Raw genomic sequence first — 19,805 nt, 5'->3', positions numbered from 1 at the left:
AGGAAAGAAAGGGAAGGAATAAGAGCAAAAAAAGAAGGGAAGGAGAAAGGGCATGGGAGCTATAATAGGGAGGATAGAGAAGAAGATAAAATAAGGGAGAGACATGATATGAGATGAAGAGGAGAGAGAGAGAGAGAGGTCGTATGATGGATGGTTAGGGGTCAGGTAACTACTGTAAGAATGGGGGAGGGAGGGAGGAAAGAGGTATAGTATGTATGTATGTATGTTTGTTTGTTTGTTTACACACACACACACACACACACACACACACACACTCACGTTCGTACTCTGCGAAGATGCCTTGTTGTTTAAGACAAGACAAAATTTACAATATTGGTACATCAACAACTTGGACGATGATACCTAATCAAACCGAACGTAACTTTAACCTGGACTAATCCAACCTAACTAGACTAATCTAATATAACCTCACCTTAACATATCCTATACTCTCTCTCTCTCTGCTTTTTTCTCCATTACTCGCTTTATTTGACCTCTTATCACTTTTAAAAACTCTTACATGTAGATAGTAAATTAATCCACCACCACATTTGTACCCGACTTGCATTATATGACTTCATTTGTTTGTTGTTGTTTTTTCCCGCCAGATCACCCAGCTGAAGATCGCCAGTAACCCCTTCGCTAAAGGCTTCAGAGATTGTGATCCTGATGAGTGGTAAGCTAAAGCCTTTTGTTATTGATGTTTATTGTATAGTTAAAATCTTTCCCTGATTCCTTAAGGTTTCCAGTGTTAATTCTTTATAGGTGAATTCTAGCGGTTTTTGTTTTCTTTTCTAATAATACGTGGGTGCATTCTAGCGGTTCTCTATGATGGTTTGATGCGTCCTAGCGGTTCTCTATGATAGTTTGGTGCGTTCTAGCGGTTACTCTGTGATGGTTTGGTGGGTTCTAGCCAGGGAGGTTCTTGAGAACTTCTTTAGGTTCAATGCAAAAGATTTAGTCTTTAATTTAACCTTTTTTTCACTCAATCATATTTTATCACTTTAACAATACCCAACATGCGAGTGCTTGTGCAGGCAGGTGGTGAGTGAATATTGCAAGAGTGTGAGAACGCCAGATGATATTGAATGCCAGCGCTGACACAAATCTTAGGTATTTTTCCATTAGTATCTTCTCTCTCTCTCTCTTTCCTCTGCTGGTGGAATCTTGAGGTAGACGGTATCGTGTTTGTGCAGGCGACAGATAAACGCCAGACGCTGCTAAATGTCAGCGCTGGAGCTGTTTGACGATACTTTGGTGGGATAGACACCCCCAGCTTATGTCACTTGATGATTAAACATTCTATAACCTTAAATGGGGACTATGTTATGTTACTGTTAGGTTAAGTTAGGCTAGCTTAGATTTGATTAAGTTAGGTTAGGTTAGGGTGTGTAATTAACAGGTGAAATAAATTGGGGTATCCATTCTTTAGATGCCCCCTTTCCTACTGTTCCTCATCTCTCCCGCCCCAAGACCTACATCTAACCTCCCTTCTGCTGTGCCTTCTTCAGTGTGGTGGAGGTCCTCAACCAGCTGCAACACCCAGGCGGTGGAGGCGGCGGTATAGGAGGAGGAGGATCAACGTTACAGCAACGAGCAGCAGCAGTAGCAGCAGGCGTACAGCGTCAGCAGCAACAGCAGCAGCAGCAGCAACAACAACAGCAACAACAACAGCGACATCCGGGAGTCTTGCCCACCTACCTGAGCTACCAGAACCACACCTCCATCAAAGAAGGTAAGGATCAATTAATTATGTTAGCGGGTAAGTACTGTACAGTTTGGCTTAAGTCCACCGCCACAATGCCCCAGCCATCGTGATTACAACTTCCGGACGGACAGTCGGACACAAGCACAGAAAAAATGCAAAATTCCCGGGTCACTTTCCTCGATACTGTTCGTGGTTTTGTTTTTCATAGACTGTGGTTTTGTTGACATATTACAGCTGGTATATACGAATATATTCAACATAGGTATCACATAAGGTACAGGAATTCTTAATATTATCTACAAGTATATATTATGAGTATTATTGGCAGGTATATACAAACGGTATCATCCCCAGGTAAATATACAGTATTTATTGTATATATACATTCAACTTATCACAGGGAAGGCAGGTAGGAGTACTGTATTAGGTATATATTGTAGGTATCACAAATCATTAGGTAAATATTAAAGGGACCATTGTAAAGGTATCAAGCCTCGGTATATACTGGAGTAGTATTAAGGGTTCAGTGGTGTTCTGGGAGGTGCCTCTAAACTCTGTCATGCTGGCCCAGCCTTTATCCGCACCATTGTAAACACTGAGGAAGGGAGATGTTACAGCCACCCCTCAGTGTAAACATGGCGGGATACACCACTACCTACCCCAGCCAGCCAGTCAGCCTGCCAGCCACCCATCTACCTAGCTAGCTAACAAGCCAACCATCCACCAAGTCAGCCGGTTAGCCACCCACCTAGCCAGACCAGCCACCTAGCCAGCCAGCCAGCTAGTCGGCCAACCATCCACCTACCCACCTAACCAGCCAGAGGATTAGAGCAAAAGCCACCCATCCTTGTAAAACGTGAGTCATCCAACCAGCTAAAACGTGAACCACCCAACCAGCTAAACCGTGAGTCATTCAGCTAAATAAAACGTGAACCACCCAACCAGCTAAAACGTGAGCCATCCAACCAGCTAAAACGTGAGTCATCCAGCTAAATAAAACGTAAACCACCCAACCAGCTAAAACGTGAGCCATCCAACCAGCTGAAACGTGAGCCAGCCATCCAGCTAAAACGAGAGCCAGCCAGCTAAAACATGAGCCAGCCAGCCAACCACCTAAAAAGTGAACCAGCCAGCTAAAACGAGAGCCATTCAACCAGCTAAAACGTGAGCCAGCCCACCAGCTAAAACGTGAGCCATCCAAATAGCTAAAGTGTGAACCACCCAACCAGCTAAAATGTGAGCCATCCAACCAGCTAAAACGAGAGCCATCCAACCAGCTAAAACGTGAGGCAACCAACAAGCTGAAACGTGAACCAGCTAGCACAGCTAAAACGCGAGCCAGCCATCTAACACGTGAGCGAGCCAGCCAGCCAGTCAGCCAACCATCTAAAACGTGAGCCAGTCAGCCAGCCAACCATCTAAAACGTGAGCCAGTCAGCCAACCATCTAAAACGTGAGCCAGTCAGCCAGCCAACCATCTAAAACGTGAGCCAGTCAGCCAGTCAACCATCTAAAACGTGAGCCAGTCAGCCAGCCAACCATCTAAAACATGAGCCAGTCAGCCAGTCAACATCTAAAACGTGAGCCAGCCAATCAATAAGACAGTCAGCTAAAACGTTATCCAGTCGACCAGCCAATCAATAAGACAGTCAGCTAAAACGTTATCCAGTCGACCAGCCAATCAATAAGACAGTCAGCTAAAACGTTATCCAGTCGACCAGCCACTCAATAAGACAGTCAGCTAAAACGTTATCCAGTCGACCAGCCAATCAATAAGACAGTCAGCTAAAACGTTATCCAGTCGACCAGCCAATCAATAAGACAGTCAGCTAAAACGTTATCCAGTCGACCAGCCAATCAAACAGCTAAATCATCACTCGGTCACATTGTATAGCCAGATGAGTCAAGTGAAAAGTGACGAATGTAAATTGAAACGTGAAATTCCGTGAATGTAATTAATACCACCGTGATTAGGTTAGGTTATATTAGGTTATGTTAGGTTAGGTTAGATTTTGGTTAGATAAGGTTAGATTCTGGTAAGGTTTTCTTAGTTCATCTGTGTGTGCACAAGAGACGTTAAATAGTGTGTGTGTGTGTGTGTGTGTGTGTGTGTGTGTGTGTGTGTGTGTGTGTGTGTACAGTAAACAATAATAGTATCTCTCCTGTTAATAAGACGTTAATATATCTGTGACCAAAATTCACTCATGCCACGTTAACTGTGAACCATCAAGATGACCCCAAAACAACACAGTGTACAAACATCCACCTGGGTCGGGGGAGGTAGGAGTAAGTGTCTCTTGATCCACACTCAACAATGGTGAACATCCACCTGGGTCGGGGGAGGTAGGAGTAAGTGTCTCTTGATCCACACTCAACAATGGTAAACATCCACCTGGGTCGGGGGAGGTAGGAGTAAGTGTCTCTTGATCCACACTCAACAATGGTAAACATCCACCTGGGTCGGGGAGAGAGGTGTCTTGATCCACACTCAACAATGGAACATCCACCTGGGTCGGGGAGGTTGGAAAGTGTCTCTTGATCCACACTCAACAATGGTGAACATCCACCTGGGTCGGGGAGGTAGGGAGTAAGTGTCTCTTGATCCACACTAGCAATGGAAACATCCACCTGGGTCGGGGAGGTAGGAGTAATGTCTCGATCCACACTCAACAATGGTAACATCCACCTGTCGGGGGAGGTAGGAGTAAGTGTCTCTTGATCCACACTCAACAAGGTGAACATCCACCTTAGGGAGGTAGGAGTAAGTGTCTCTTGATCCACACTCAACAATGGTAAACATCCACCTGGGTCGGGGAGGTAGGAGTAAGTGTCTCTTGATCCACACTCAACAATGGTGAACATCCACCTGTCGGGGGAGGTAGGAGTAAGTGTCTCTGACCACACTCAACAATGGTAAACATCCACCTGGGTCGGGGGAGGTAGGAAAGTGTCTCTTGATCCACACTCAACAATGGTAAACATCCACCTGGGTCGGGGGAGGTAGGAGTAAGTGTCTCTGATCCACACCAACAACATCCACCTGTCAGAGGTAGGGAAGTGTCTCTTGATCCACATCACAATGTGAACATCCATCGGGAGGTAGAGGTTTTTCCACACAACAATGGTAACATCCACCTGGTCGGGGAGGTAGGAGTAAGTGTCTCTGATCCACACCAACAATGGTAACATCCACCTGGGTCGGGGAGGTAGGGTGAGTGTCTCTTGATCCACACTCAACAATGGTAAACATCCACCTGCTGGGGAGGTAGGAGTAAGTGTCTTGATCCACACTCACAATGGTAAACATCCACCTGGTCAGGGAGGTAGGAAGTGTCTCTTGATCCACACTCAACAATGGTAAACATCCACCTGGGTCGGGGAGGTAGGAGTAAGTGTCTCTTGATCCACACTCAACAATGGTAAACATCCACCTGTCGGGGGGAGGTAGGAGAGAAGTCTCTTGACCACACTCAACAATGGTAAACATCCACCTGGGTGTAGGAGTAAGTGTCTCTTGATCCACACTCAACAATGGTAAACATCCACCTGGGTCGGGGGGAGGTAGGAGTAAGTGTCTCTTGATCCACACTCAACAATGGTGAACATCCACCTGGGTCGGGGAGGTGGTGGTAAGTGTCCTGATCCACACCAACAATGGTAAACATCCACCTGGGTCGGGGAGGTAGGCATGTCTCTTGATCCACACTCAACAATGGAAATACCTGTCGGGGAGAGTGGTCTCTTGATCCACACTCAACAATGGTAAACATCCACCTGGGTCGGGGGAGGAGTAAGTGTCTCTGATCCACATCAACAATGGTGAACATCCACCTGGGTCGGGAGGTAGAGTAAGTGTCTCTGATCCACATCAATGGTGAACATCCACCTGGGTCGGGGAGGGGAGTAAGTGTCTCTTGATCCACACCAACAATGGTAAACATCCACCTGGGTCGGGGGAGGTAGAGTAAGTGTCTCTTGATCCACACTCAACAATGGGAACATCCACCTGGGTCGGGGGAGGGTAGGAGTAAGTGTCTCTGATCCACACCAATGGTAAACATCCACCTGGGTCGGGGGAGGTAGGAGTAAGTGTCTCTTGATCCACACTCAACAATGGTAAACATCCACCTGTCGGGGGGAGGTAGAGTAAGTGTCTCTTGATCCACACTCAACAATGGAACATCCACCTGGGTCGGGGAGGTAGGAGTGTGTCTCGATCCACACTCAACAATGGTAAACATCCACCTGGGTCGGGGAGGTAGGGAGTGTCTCCTTGATCCACACTCAACAATGGTAAACATCCACCTGGGTCGGGGGAGGTAGGAGTAAGTGTCTCTGATCCACACTCAACAATGGTGAACATCCACCTGGGTCGGGGGAGGTAGGAGTAAGTGTCTCTTGATCCACACTCAACAATGGTAAACATCCACCTGGGTCGGAGGTGCGTCTCTGATCCACACTCAACAATGGTAAACATCCACCTGGGTCGGGGAGGTAGGAGTAAGTGTCTCTGATCCACACTCAACAATGGTAAACATCCACCTGGGTCGGGGGAGGTAGGCAAGTGTCTCTGATCCACACTCAACAATGGTAAACATCCACCTGGGTCGGGGGAGGTAGGCAAGTGTCTCTTGATCCACACTCAACAATGGTAAACATCCACCTGGGTCGGGGGGAGGTAGGCAAGTGTCCTTGATCCACACTCAACAATGGTAAACATCCACCTGGGGGGAGGTAGGGGTGTCTCTTGATCCACACTCAACAATGAACATCCACCTGGGTCGGGGAGGTAGGAGGTGTCTCTTGATCCACACTCAACAATGGTGAACATCCACCGTCGGGGAGGTAGGGAAGCCCTGATCCACACTCAACAATGGTAAACATCCACCTGGGTCGGGGGAGGTAGGAGGTGTCTCTTGATCCACACTCAACAATGGTAAACATCCACCTGGGTCGGGGGAGGTAGGAGTGTCTCTTGATCCACACTCAACAATGGTAAACATCCACCTGGGTCGGGGAGGTAGGAGTAAGTGTCTCTTGATCCACACTCAACAATGGTGAACATCCACCTGGCTGGGGGAGGTAGGAGTAGTGTCTCTTGATCCACACTCAACAATGGTAAACATCCACCTGGGTCGGGGGAGGTAGGAGGTGTCTCTGATCCACACTCAACGTAAACATCCACCTGGGTCGGGGAGGTAGGAGGGTCTCTGATCCACACTCAACAATGGTAACATCCACCTGGGTCAGGAGTAGGAGTAAGTGTCTCTTGATCCACACTCAACAATGGTAAACATCCACCTGGGTCGGGGGAGGTAGGAGTAAGGTCTCTTGATCCACACTCAAATGTGTAAACATCCACCTGGGTCGGGGAGGTAGGGAGGTGTTCTTGATCCACACTCAACAATGGTGAACATCCACCTGGGTCGGGGGAGGTAGGAGTAAGTGTTCTGATCCACACTCAACAATGGTAAACATCCACCTGTCGGGGGGAGGTAGGAGTAAGTGTCTCTTGATCCACACTCAACAATGGTAAACATCCACCTGGGTCGGGGAGGTAGGAGTAAGTGTCTCTTGATCCACCTCAGCAATGGTAAACATCCACCTGGGTCGGGGAGGTAGGAGTAGTTCTTGATACTCACAATGGTACATCCACCTGGGTCGGGAGGTAGAGAGTGTCTCTTGATCCACACTCAACAATGGTAAACATCCACCTGGGTCGGGGAGGTAGGAGTAAGTGTCTCTTGATCCACACTCAACAATGGTAACATCCACCTGGGTCGGGAGGTAGGAGTAAGTGTCTCTTGATCACACTCAGCAATGGTAACATCCACCTGGGTCGGGGGAGGTAGGAGTAAGTGTCTCTTGATCCACACTCAACAATGGTGAACATCCACCTGGGTCGGGGGAGGTAGGAGTAAGTGTCTCTTGATCCACACTCAACAATGGTAAACATCCACCTGGGTCGGGGGAGGTAGGAGTAAGTGTCTCTTGATCCACACTCAACAATGGTAAACATCCACCTGGGTCGGGGGAGGTAGGAGTAAGTGTCTCTTGATCCACACTCAATAATGGTAAACATCCACCTGGGTCGGGGGAGGTAGGAGTAAGTGTCTCTTGATCCACACTCAACAATGGTAAACATCCACATATTGGTTCCACAACATCACCTTTGAACCCATAAAGTGATCCCTTAAGGCACCGATTCGCTTCCTGTGTTTCAATCTTAATTTCTGAATATGTATACCTGAATTTCCCGCCTAAATCTTTTTCGTCACATTATCAGTTCCGAATAAGTTCTCTGGTTGTGGTTATGCCTATAGGTTGACAAGCGAGTAGGTTTACCGTATATCGTAATCACTTTTAGTCGCATAAGAACAAAACAAAGGGAAAAGGTAACAGGAAAATTTTTGAGATTAAAGAAATTTGAATGAAAGCAATTGTCATTAAATAAGTTTTTTTTAAATTATTACTTTGCACATAAAACACAATTACTCGGAATAGGCAAACTGTACTCCAGGATTTACTGTACTCCAGGATTTGTCAATAAATTTGTTAAACTAAAAACTAAACACTTCACAATCTAACGTAACCATTTATAAACTGTTCTTCCCTGTTGCTTTATTCCTACCCTAAATTTTTCCTGCCTACACTACAATACACTACCCATTGCACTACCCTCCCCTGCACTACACTACCCTCCCCTACCCTACCCTACACTGCACTACACTAAATTCTCTACCCTATACATTACACTACATTAAATTCCCTACACTACAGTACACAAGACCAAAAGCTACACTGGCTGTAATATAATGTGAATCATCTCTGTGAATCTGATGCTCTTAAAGGCTTGGTGTTTATCTGTATGGGCACTAACACGGCTGTTCTGTATGTTTTGGTGTTTACGGTCGCTTGGTTCTGTTTGTTTACTCCGATGTGCACTTTTACTTAATGTGGTGGTTGAAGGAGGCGTTCATCTTGTGTTGCGTTGAGGGAGGCGTTCATCTTGTGTTGTGTTGAGGGAGGCGTTCATCTTGTGTTGCGTTGAGGGAGGCGTTCATCTTGTGTTGTGTTGAGGGAGGCGTTCATCTTGTGCTACGTTGAGGGAGGCGTTCATCTTGTGTTGCGTTGAGGGAGGCGTTCATCTTGTGCTACGTTGAGGGAGGCGTTCATCTTGTGTTGCGTTGAGGGAGGCGTTCATCTTGTGTTGCGGAGGGAGGCGTTCATCTTGTGTTGTGTTGTTCATCTTGTGTTGTGTTGAGGGATGTTCATCTTGTGTTGTGTTGAGGCGTTCATCTTGTGTTGTGTGAGGCGTTCATCTTGTGTTGTGTTGGAGGCGTTCATCTTGTGTTGCGGTGAGGGAGGCGTTCATGTTGTGTTGAGAGGCGTTTATCTTGTGTTGTGTTGAGGGAGGCGTTCATCTTGTGTTGTGTTGTGTTGTGTTGTGGGAAGTTCATCTGGTGTTGTGTTGAGTAGGCGTTCATCTTGTGTTGTGTTGAGGAGGCGTCATCTTGTGTTGTGTTGCGTTCATCTGTGTTGTGTTGAGGAGGCGTTCATCGTGTGGAGGGAGGCGTTCATCTTGTATTGCGGTGAGGGAGGCGTTCATCTTGTTGTGTTGAGGGAGGCGTTCATCTTGTGTTGTGTTGAGGAGGCGTTCATCTTGTTGTGTTGAGGGAGTTCATCTTGTGTTGTGTTGAGGAGGCGTTCATCTTGTGTTGTGTTGAGGTAGGCGTTCATCTGGTGTTGTGTTGAGGTAGGCGTTCATCTTGTGTTGTGTTGAGGTAGGCGTTCATCTTGTTTTGTGTTGTGAGAGGCGTTCATCCTGTGTTGTGTTGTGGGAGGCGTTCATCTTTTGTTGTGTTGTGGGAGGCGTTCATCTTGTGTTGCGTTGTGGGAGGCGTTCATCTTGTGTTGTGTTGTGGTGAGGCGTTAATCTTGTGTTGCGTTGTGGGAGGCGTTCATCTTGTGTTGTGTTGTGGGAGGCGTTAATCTTGTGTTGCGTTGTTTGAGGCGTTCACCTTGTTTTGCCGATAATGCCTCACTGTTCAGATCTCTCTCACCTCCCTCACCTCCCTCCCTCCCTCTCCCCGTCTTACTCTTTGTGGGTGTCATAAGGTTGACAAATGAGGTGACAGTCTTGACACCGGAAGGTCACTCTAGCACACACAACCACTACCACCGCCGCCACCACCACCACCACCACCATCCATCACACACTGCCACTACCAACATTACCCTCACTACAGCTGCAATCATCCATCACTCAGCACCAACAACACCACTACCATCACCAAAGTAACCACCATCCATCAAACACCACTAACACCACCAACACTATCATCACCACAATAACCACCATCTATCACACATCCTGCCACTACCAACACTACAACCACAATTCATCACATACCACCACCACAACAACAACCACCATCCATCACATATCCCCACCACTACAACGACCATCATCAATCTGACAATACTAGACACTCATTGCATTACTGAGAACACTTACACCACAACAGTTACTATCACCACCACCACCACCACCACCATTCTTCAGACAGTAGTATACACAACCGCTAACCTACCCATGTTACCATCAAGACCACTCCTACGGCTACCACAACACCAACACGCACTACCACTACTAATTCCACTATCACCACCACCCCTAAACTATCACCAGAAACAATATTACCACCACCACCACCACCACCACCACTGCTACCAGCGTGAGGACATAATGCGAGTGTCCACCTGAAAAACAACTTACTGTACGGTGGCTATATTTTCCGACACCGTGCCAATAGTGTTTTCCTCAAGAGGGTTCGTGAATAAGGGGAGCCCCACTTTTCTTCCCTCACCCCCCCCATTCCTTCCCCTCACTCTGACTCCTTCCCCTCACACTGACTCCTCCCCCTTCCTTCCTTCCTACCTCCACACTCACACTACCTGTACTAGCTATCAACATGAACAGATGTAAAGTTGAATTACGATTGTACTAACTTTATTTATCTATCTATCTATCTATCACCCCCCACCTCTCCCTCCCTCCCCTCCTACTTTACTACATTTTCAATCACCTTCCCCTTAGCTTTCTCTCTCCTCCATATCCCTCTCTTTTCTCTTCCTCTCACCTTCGTTACCTGTCCCCATTACTTGTCCTCCTCCCCTCCATTACTTGTGCTCCTCCTCCTCCCCTCCATTACTTGTCCTCCTCCTCCTCCTCCATTCCTCCTCCTCCTCCCTTCCATTACTTGTCCCCCCCTCCTTACCTTCTTTCCTTCCCACCCCTCTTCACATCCTTCACCCTCCTCCCCCTCCCGTTCACCTCGTGGGCCGCCTCAGCTCTGACCAATTTGTCTCAGTGGACGTGTTGATGTTCGGGGTCAAATTACTCTCTTTTTTTCTCTCTCTCTCACTTCGCTTCCTCCTCTCCCCACCTTCCTGCCCCTTACCACTGATGAAGTGACCTACCCTGACCACTTCCTCCCTCTCCCCTCCCCCTCTCTTACCATCTACCTTCTCCTTTCTCCTCTCTTTCCTCTGTCGTCAGCTGTTCCTTGTCCTGTGTCATCTCCCCCCTTCTCTCTCTTTCTCCACAGTTGTGTCACATTATCCAGTCAGCAAGGATGACAGTGTACACAGATCACTCACTATGATACTATGTTATCACCACTTCGCTTATCTAGCATTACGTTGTGTCTTAAGTTTAGTTTAGTTTAACAAATTTATTGGCAGAGCTTGTAGTACAGTTTGCCTATTCCGAGTAATTCAGTCAGGTCTTGACACTGAGGGTGGTATCACTTCTCACTGTCACGCAGGACAGAGGTTCACACACAAAGAAATACTTAAGCCTTTTCTTTCATGTTTATTATACACCTTCCTGGGCAATGATAATCGTAATCCATCGTTGTTGTTCAGGAAATACTACTACTACTTCAAACAATAATAATAATAATAATAATAATAATAATAATAATAATAATAATAATAATAATAATACATATAGACACTTGTTTATTTCATCTCCATTCTTCTCATCTCTATATAAAATACAATATACTGAAGAAAAAACAATATTCATTCCTACTTTCAATATTCCATCTTTCTCAGTGAACACTTAATAATCTTTCTAATATTTTCATTAGCAAAAAAATATTCACAGATCTTCTTTCATTCCTTCTACTTATATTTAGTAAATCTTTCAAGTTTATTAATGTGAGTAAAGTGTAAATATGAGAATTAGTTTAGTGGGGTGTATGTAAAGGGAGGGAGGGAGGGAGGGAAGGTCAGAAAGGAAGAAAAGAGGGAGGGAAGGAGAGATGAAGGAAGGAAAAAGGGAAAGGGGAAGGAAGGAAAGAAGGAAGGAGAGATAGAGGGAAGGAAGAAAGAAGGGGAAATCCAAGGAGAAAAAGAGCAACAGAAGGAAGAGAAAATAGGGGAAGGAAGGAAAGGGAAGGAAATGGGAAGGAAGAAATAAATGGGGTGTAATGAGGGAAGGAGAGGAGGGAAGTTAGAGGAAAATATAATAGAAGGATGGGAGGCGAGGATGGAGAGAGAGAGAGAGAGAGAGAGAGAGAGAGAGAGAGAGAGAGAGAGAGAGAGAGAGAGAGAGAGAGAGAGAAATAATAAGGCCCACTGCTCCCCGCTGACCAACACTCCAAGGGGGAGCAGCTGCTCACCCCCCTCAGTCTTCCTCTTCCTCTCTTAATGGTTTACTTAACACTCGTATGTACTTATTGCCTCTTTACTTACTTATCTTTGTATATTACTTGTTTAGTTTTATTTGTCAACTTAATATATTTTCATAGTTCATGATTACACTCGATTTTTTTTAATTAATCTGTCGTTCTTGTATCTTTGGTTAATTTGTCGCTTTCTAGGTTATATTTTTTTATTAATTGTTTATTTTTCTGTTCGTGAATTTATTTTTTTCATATTTTTTTTACTTCTAAATATTTTTTTTTTTACTTCTTGGAATTATTTTTCGTAACATTCATTTACAATATATACTTCGCTTCTGTAATTATTCAATTAAATTCTTCACAACTCGAAAGTCCTCTCACAGGTGCAGGGGAAACACTTCATATTCTCACACAAACAAGAAACTACCTTACCACATCCGTTAAAAACTAATACAGTATTTTTTTTTTTATTCTCTCTTGCAACGACACTGTCACACACTATGGAGGGCCTCTGGCTCTTCAAAAACACACCCCCGATTACTGAGCAGAAGAGAGTTGTGCGGACAATGCCCCACTTGAGAAAAACTGACCACACTAACGAACAATTTGATAAAGTGAAAATGTTAAAATTTGAGGATATTAACACGTCTTGCTGTGCCCTATTTGTTTACAAATCTGTCAATCTCTTGTTTGACAATAATTATTTCCAGTTCTGGAATAATCAGAGATACAACTTTAGGCACCAAGCGCTACTAAGACCACCTCCCATGCGCTGCTCTCAGTCCCAGACCTCCATAAAATATCACGGAGTGAAGGTGTGGAACAACTTACCCCACCCATCTGAGCAAAGACGACGCTCCCTCCAAAGTCTAAACAATCTCTCAAAAAATATCTATTGTTTAAGCATTAATATTTTTGCAATACAATTTTTATATTCTTACTTTTATTGTACCACCAAAATCATTATCTCAGAAACTGTCATGTAGATAGAAATTACCATTGCAACAATTATATATTTGCCAACAAGACATGATACTGACAGCTCTGTTCTCTTGTTTCACCTTAATTCAACCCATGTTGTACTGCTTCCTTCCCTTATCATATTTACGTATATCAACTCCATTGTAAAGTAGGTATATACTTATAATAAAAATGTAGAATAAATAATTACATAAATAAATAAAATAAATAACTAAGTGATAATCGTGGTAACATTCTGATATGTTCCTTACTAGTACCACGTTACATGTACTATTCCAGATGATACTAAATGTTACATAATACTTCCTTGAGATTAATGTACAGTATATACCAGGTGCCTTCAAGAAGGCTCTCAGCTCTCAACTGGCTCGGCCATGTCACTATTCTTATTGTTATCGACTCAGTATAAGTAATTTTCTGGTTATATAAACTGTTTCAATTAAATTCTTCAGTTAAATTCAGTCATAATCAGTTACGTAGACAATAACAATCTTCTTACGGCGCGCGCCAAGGAGCAGCGGGAGGGAAAAGTTTATAACGCGTGGTTTACCGCCGGGAGCCTGGTGGGTGTGAAACTGGCACCTCGGGAGCCGGACACGTGTGAAAACGGCCACCCACACAGGAAACCACAACACACACACACAGGCAGCCAGTTGTTTCTGTGACCCACCACAGAGAGAGAGAGAGAGAGTATGGCAATATAAGGGGGTAAGAAAGAGTGGAGGAAAGACGAAAGAAGGAAGGTTAAGGAAGAGAAGGTAGGAGAGAGGAAGGGAGTTTAGTTTAACAAATTTATTGGCAAAGCTTGTAGTACAGTTTGCCTATTCTAAGTAATTCAGTCAGGTCTTGACACTGAGGGTGGTATCACTTCTCACTGCCACGCAGGACAGAGGTTCATACACAAAGAAATACATCATATTCATTAACAGCTATAAATGTATAGAGGTCAGATTCATGTGGGTAATGTCACTGTTCACTGCCATGCAGGACAGAGGTTCGTACACAAAGAGATGCATCATATTCATTGACAGTACATATACATATATGTACACACACACACAGGACAGAAGACGAGAAGGATGGTAGAAGAGGAGAGGGAAAATATAGGAGGACAGAGGGAGGAAAAGAGGGGAAGGGAGAGGGGTGAGAGGTGAGGGGAAAGAGATACAGGAGAGGGGAGGAAGCCCGTGACATGTGTTGTGTGTTATGTGGTCAACCCGCCAGCGACAGTTTGTTCTGCTGGTGAGTGATAGTAGTAGTGGTGGTAGTAGTGGTAGTTGGGGTAGTAGTGGTAGTGATAGCTTGATGGTAGTTGCAGTGGTGGTAGTTGTTGTGATAGTGTTGGTAGTTACGGTGGCGGTAGTGATGGTTGTTACGGTGGTGGTAGTGATAGTACTTACAAAATCCCGAATGTTAAATAATATTGTATATGAGAATGTGAAGATTCACTTTTATTCCTTACATCATTTCTTTTCACTAAAAAATAAATTCTATTTGTGATAAAATAATAGGTTTTCCACCACAGTCATCGCCGAACATTTACAGTATCTAGATAGTGTACCAAAAAATAAATAAATAGGAAAAATATTCCATCACGAAATAACAAGTTAAAAGCAAATGTACATGCCGGTATTTTTTAATCAATCTTTTAATTTTCTACAGCTAACATAACAACCTTCTTTGTTCTTAGTTTGACACTCGTCAGTTTATTATTATATCTTTGTTTTTCATCAATATTTATCGAAAATAAATTGTAGATAACTATCACAGGACCATTATACTGAATAAAAACGAGAGTCCTGCCTCAATAAGTCATATTATCGCGAGAAGAACAAACATTATTTAGTGTTTGCTGAGCACACAAACGTTATGCTCATGATACAGAGGAAGCAGTTGTCTAGTAGTCTTTCTTGTACTACTGTAAACGTTTATTTTCAGAGAATCACAGCTTAATTACAGTGCCTCCAGGGAAGTCCACTGTTTGGAAGTAGTTCAAAGTTTGTGACATGGTTAATGAACACAAAGCTGAGTGCATGAACAGTGACGATAATTCTAGTCTTATAGGTGCATAGTGAGAAGTAAATCATCCAAATCAAATTCCACCAAATCGTTGTGGAATCATTTCAAGAGTTTTATAATACAGTAAACGTTGCTGTAAGATTCAGGAAAATGTAATGTACACACTGTCTCATATAATGAAAAAGTCTAGCTAGTTAAGTAATACATATTAATTATTTGCAATAATTATAAAAGGCGGCCGCATGGCTAAAAGGGCCGGATAGCCGGGTTGTTATCGAATATCCGGCCCATCCCGAATTGGTAGTTACGGACGTATGGTGGTGGTGGTGGCAACGGCGACGGCGGATGTAGTCGTGGTGAGGAGTTGTATGGTGGAGATGATAGTGTTGGAGATGATGGTGGTGGTGGTGATAGAAGTATATTTATCATTAACTACACCTTACAAAAATATTATCTCTGTATCTCCTAACTAAACCACCAAGAAACACTATCTCCCATGATAAGACTTCCAATAAACTATATGTCTATCTCCTAGTAGGCTCTAGGGAAATGCTATCTCTCTCGCTATATCCAAACAATTCTGTCAACATTTAGACGTGAGACCATGAAGAAATATTATCTCTATCTCTAACTAGTCCCCAGAGGGAGAGGGTGGGGAGTGTAGGAGGGTGGGAAGAGGGAGGGAAGGGCTGTGGAGGAGAGGGGGGGAAGGGCTGGGCTGTGGAGAGAGATGGGGGGAATGTGGAGGAGACTGTGGGAAGGGAGGGAGGGGAAGGGCTGTGGGGAGGAGGGAGGGGGGAAGGGCTGTGGAGGGAGAGGAGGGGAGGGGGGGGGAGAGGAGGGAAGAAGGGCTGGGATGAGGGAGGAAGGGCTGGGGAGGAAGAGAGGGAGGGAGGGATGTGGAGGAGAGGGATGGGAAGGGATGTGGGGGAGAGGGGAGGGGGGAGTGGGAGGAGAGGGAGGGAAGGGATGTGTGGAGGAGAGGAGGAGAGGGATGTGGGAAGGGATGTGGGAGGGAGGAGGAGGGAAGGGAAGGAAGGGAGGAGGGGAGGGGAGGGAGAGGGAGGGAAAGGATGTGGGAGGATGAGGGAGAGGGGAGGGAGGAAGATGGAGGAGAGAATGGGAAGGATGTGGAGGAGAGGAGGAGGGTGGGAGAGGAGGGAGGAAGGGATGTGGGAGGAGGGGTGGGGAGAGGAGGGAGAGGAAGGGAGAGGGAGGAGGGAGGAAGGGATGGGAGGAGAGAATGGAAGGGAGGGAGGAGGATGTGGAGGAGAGGGAGGAAGGGATGTGGAGGAGAGGCTGGGAAGGATGGAGGAGAGGGAGGAAAGGATGTGGGGAGGAGAGGAGGAAGGGATGTGAGGGAGGAGAGGGAGGAGGAGAGGAGGAGGGGTGGGGAGAGGGAGGAGAGGATGGAGGATGGGAGAGGGATGGGAGGAGAGGGAGGAAGGGATGGGAGGAGAGAATGGAAGGATGGAGAGGGAGGGAGGGAAGGATGTGGAGGAGAGGGGAAGGGATGTGGAGGGAGAGGAGGAAGGGAGGGAGGGAAAGGGAGGATGGAGGAGAGGAGGGAAGGGATGGAGAGAGAGATGTGGGGAGGGATGAAGGAGGGAAGGGATGGGGAGAGGATGTGGGAGGAGATGGGAGGGATGTGGAGAGGGAGGGAGAAAGGATGGAGGAGGAGGTTGGGAAGGGAAGGAGGAGAGGATGGGGAAGGGGGAGAGGAGAAGGGAGAGAAGGGATGTGGAGGGAGGGGATGGGGAGGAGGGGATGGAGGGAGAGGGGGAGGGATGTGGAGGGAGGGGAGGAAGGAGGAAGAGGAGAGGGGAGGGAGGAGGAGGGATGGGAGGGAGGGAAGAGAAGGGATGTGAGGGAGGGGATGTGGGAGGGAGAGGGAGGAAGGGATGTAGAGAGGAAGGGATGGGAGGAGGGGAGGGAAGGGAGGAGAGGGAGGGAAGGGATGTGGAGGAGAGGGAGGGAAGGGATGTAGAGGAGATGAAGGGATGTAGAGGAGAGGGAGGGAAAGGATGTGGAGGAGAGGGAGGGAAAGGATGTGGAGGAGAGGGAGGGAAGGGATGTGGAGGAGAGGATGGGAAAGGATGTGGAGGAGAGGATGGGAGTGGAGTACAGGGGGGCGAGGAGAGAGAGGGAGGGAAGGGAAGGGAAGGGAAGGGAAGGAGAGAGTCGACCGTGTAACGAGGCGTGAAGACATACACCACCTGGGAGGAGGAGATGGGATTGTCCTTAACTTTTTTGTTCTTGTTTTTCTTTTCTCATAACAGGTCGATATTTTTGTATACATGAGGTAGATTGTGACAGACAGGCAGACATATTGTAGATAGGTAGATAGATAGGTAGATTAGATAGATAGATAGATTGATAAATAGATAGATAATGATATTGAAACAGTTTATTTAGCCAGAAAAATGCAGATACAGAGCGAACAATAATAACATGCCTGAACCAATTGAGAGATAGATAGGTAAGAGAGAGAGAGAAAAAAGAGAGAGAGATATACGCAAAATTTAACTTAAGACAATAATCAAGATGCCAGCCATTGACTTCTGCCTGGGTCAGCAGTGGAGATGTCAAAGGTGAAAGAATATGTGAGGGGAGATGGAGACGTCCCCTCTCCCTCTCCTCACCCCTCCTACACTCCCCTTCCCTCCTTCTCTTCACCCTCCTACACCTCCCTTCCCTCCCTCTCTTCACCCTCCCGTTCCCTCCCTCTCCTCACCCTCCCCTTCCCTCCTTCTCCTCACCCTCCTACACCTCCCCTTCCCTCCCTCTTCCCACCCCTCCTTTCCCTCTTCTCACCCCTCCTACACTCCCCTTCTTTCCCCCTTCTCACCCCTCCTACACTCCCCTTCCCTCCCTCTCCTTGTAAATAAACCGAGGTATCTAATATTCAGGCGAAATAAGCTGCTGAGGTGTTTAATCATCAGGTGAGCCTAATAAACCATTTACAGAGGATCACAAACACTTGTACTGTACGCACAGTCTCTTCAAGAAAGTCCGTCTCCTTCCGAATGAATCAGTAACTAAACTAATGCAACGCCAGCTGTGTTGAGATCCTGAACTAAGTACTGTACACCATTGAACATTCTTGGTTATAATGTCCCTTACCTGAGGATGTCACACATTTTTTCTAAAACATTCCGTTCTGAATGTGAAGAATATGAACAAACAAATGACTCCTCGCTTCCTCTTTCATTGGTGTTGTCATAAACACACACACACACACACATTCTCCAGATGAAGTTAGCAGGTTATTGAAGTTCTCAGGGAAGAATATCATTCTTAATACATATGTACATTATGCCCTTGATCATTATGATAACACAGAGATATCAATGTATTTTACATGGGTGTCAATAATATGTTTATAAGTACTGTATACTGTATCTGTAGTAGGTAGCTACCAACAGGGAGGTACTACCGCCTGGGAAGATATTGGAAGCATAATGTGTTGTCTAATGGTAGACCCTGCTGCCATATGGCATCACGAAAATTGTGACCAAGTCCCAGGTTGCTGAGCTGACTTTCTGCTTCATTTACACGCAATTGCAGGGTCTCAATTGTTTCTCTTACCATTGACAACACAACATACATATATCGTTTCTCACTTTTGATCTTTTTTTTCATTTTTGTATTTATAGTTCTTTATTATTAATATTATTATTATTATTATTACAGTTACTGTATTATTATCATCATTATTTTATTATTTTGTTTTTGTTTGTTTTATCATAAATTTTATTTATTATGAATTATTATGACTATTATTATTTATTATTATTATTATTATTACTATTACATTTTCGCCCCCCAGGCCCCGATGTGGGTCAGTGACCTGTGTCCGGGTGGGCTAATCCCCGTAAAAAAAAATTTAACATATGCAAAGCGTTTATTTATCAATTGAAAGGCACAATAAAAGCCCCTATGCATAAGATAAAACAAACAAATGTTGAAATACGACCCAAGTGACATTTTATCGTCCACCACCGGCCAAATCTCACCCAGAAGCGGGAAGGTATGGAACTGCTTCACTCCCCGTTTTAATGAATCATTGGATCACGTCTTTCAATGTGAACTTACACATTTCGGTGTGGTGGTCTGACCCCACACACGAGTCGCAGGCGCGGGGACTCGGAGCAGTACATACAGCTCGTCCCAAACAAGGTATACATCTTTATTCCTTGATCCCAAAGGAATGGATGAGCGGACCTTGGATGAACGGATAACCAAACTAACGACCCGATGCGGCATGCCGCCACCAGCATCTGTGTAGTGAGAGGTGCATCTGGCGGCCAAAACTGAGGACTTGGATAATGGCATGATAATAAATGCGCCCGGTGGAGTTATGGTCTTTTGTTTGTGCAATGTGCAATGAATAACACCTACCA

The 19,805-nt window shown here is 45.5% G+C and overlaps 1 protein-coding gene across 2 annotated transcripts in view; it reads left to right on the top strand.

Annotated features, from left to right (window-relative positions):
• Window positions 1-19,805, top strand: part of LOC121871521 (T-box transcription factor TBX1-A-like) — a 139,460-nt gene that overhangs the window by 73,031 nt on the left and 46,624 nt on the right. For both annotated transcript variants that reach the window (XM_042373935.1, XM_042373934.1), the window contains exons 6-7: window positions 609-676; window positions 1,512-1,735. In XM_042373935.1, the coding sequence (XP_042229869.1) occupies window positions 609-676; window positions 1,512-1,735 (292 nt within the window). The remainder of the gene's footprint in view (window positions 1-608; window positions 677-1,511; window positions 1,736-19,805) is intronic.

Source organism: Homarus americanus, unplaced genomic scaffold (assembly GCF_018991925.1).
Source record: "Homarus americanus isolate GMGI-L3 unplaced genomic scaffold, GMGI_Hamer_2.0 scaffold45698, whole genome shotgun sequence".
Lineage (NCBI taxonomy): Eukaryota > Metazoa > Arthropoda > Malacostraca > Decapoda > Nephropidae > Homarus > Homarus americanus.
Note: the sequence above shows the minus strand (reverse complement) of the source record. Positions and strands in the feature narration are given on the sequence as shown.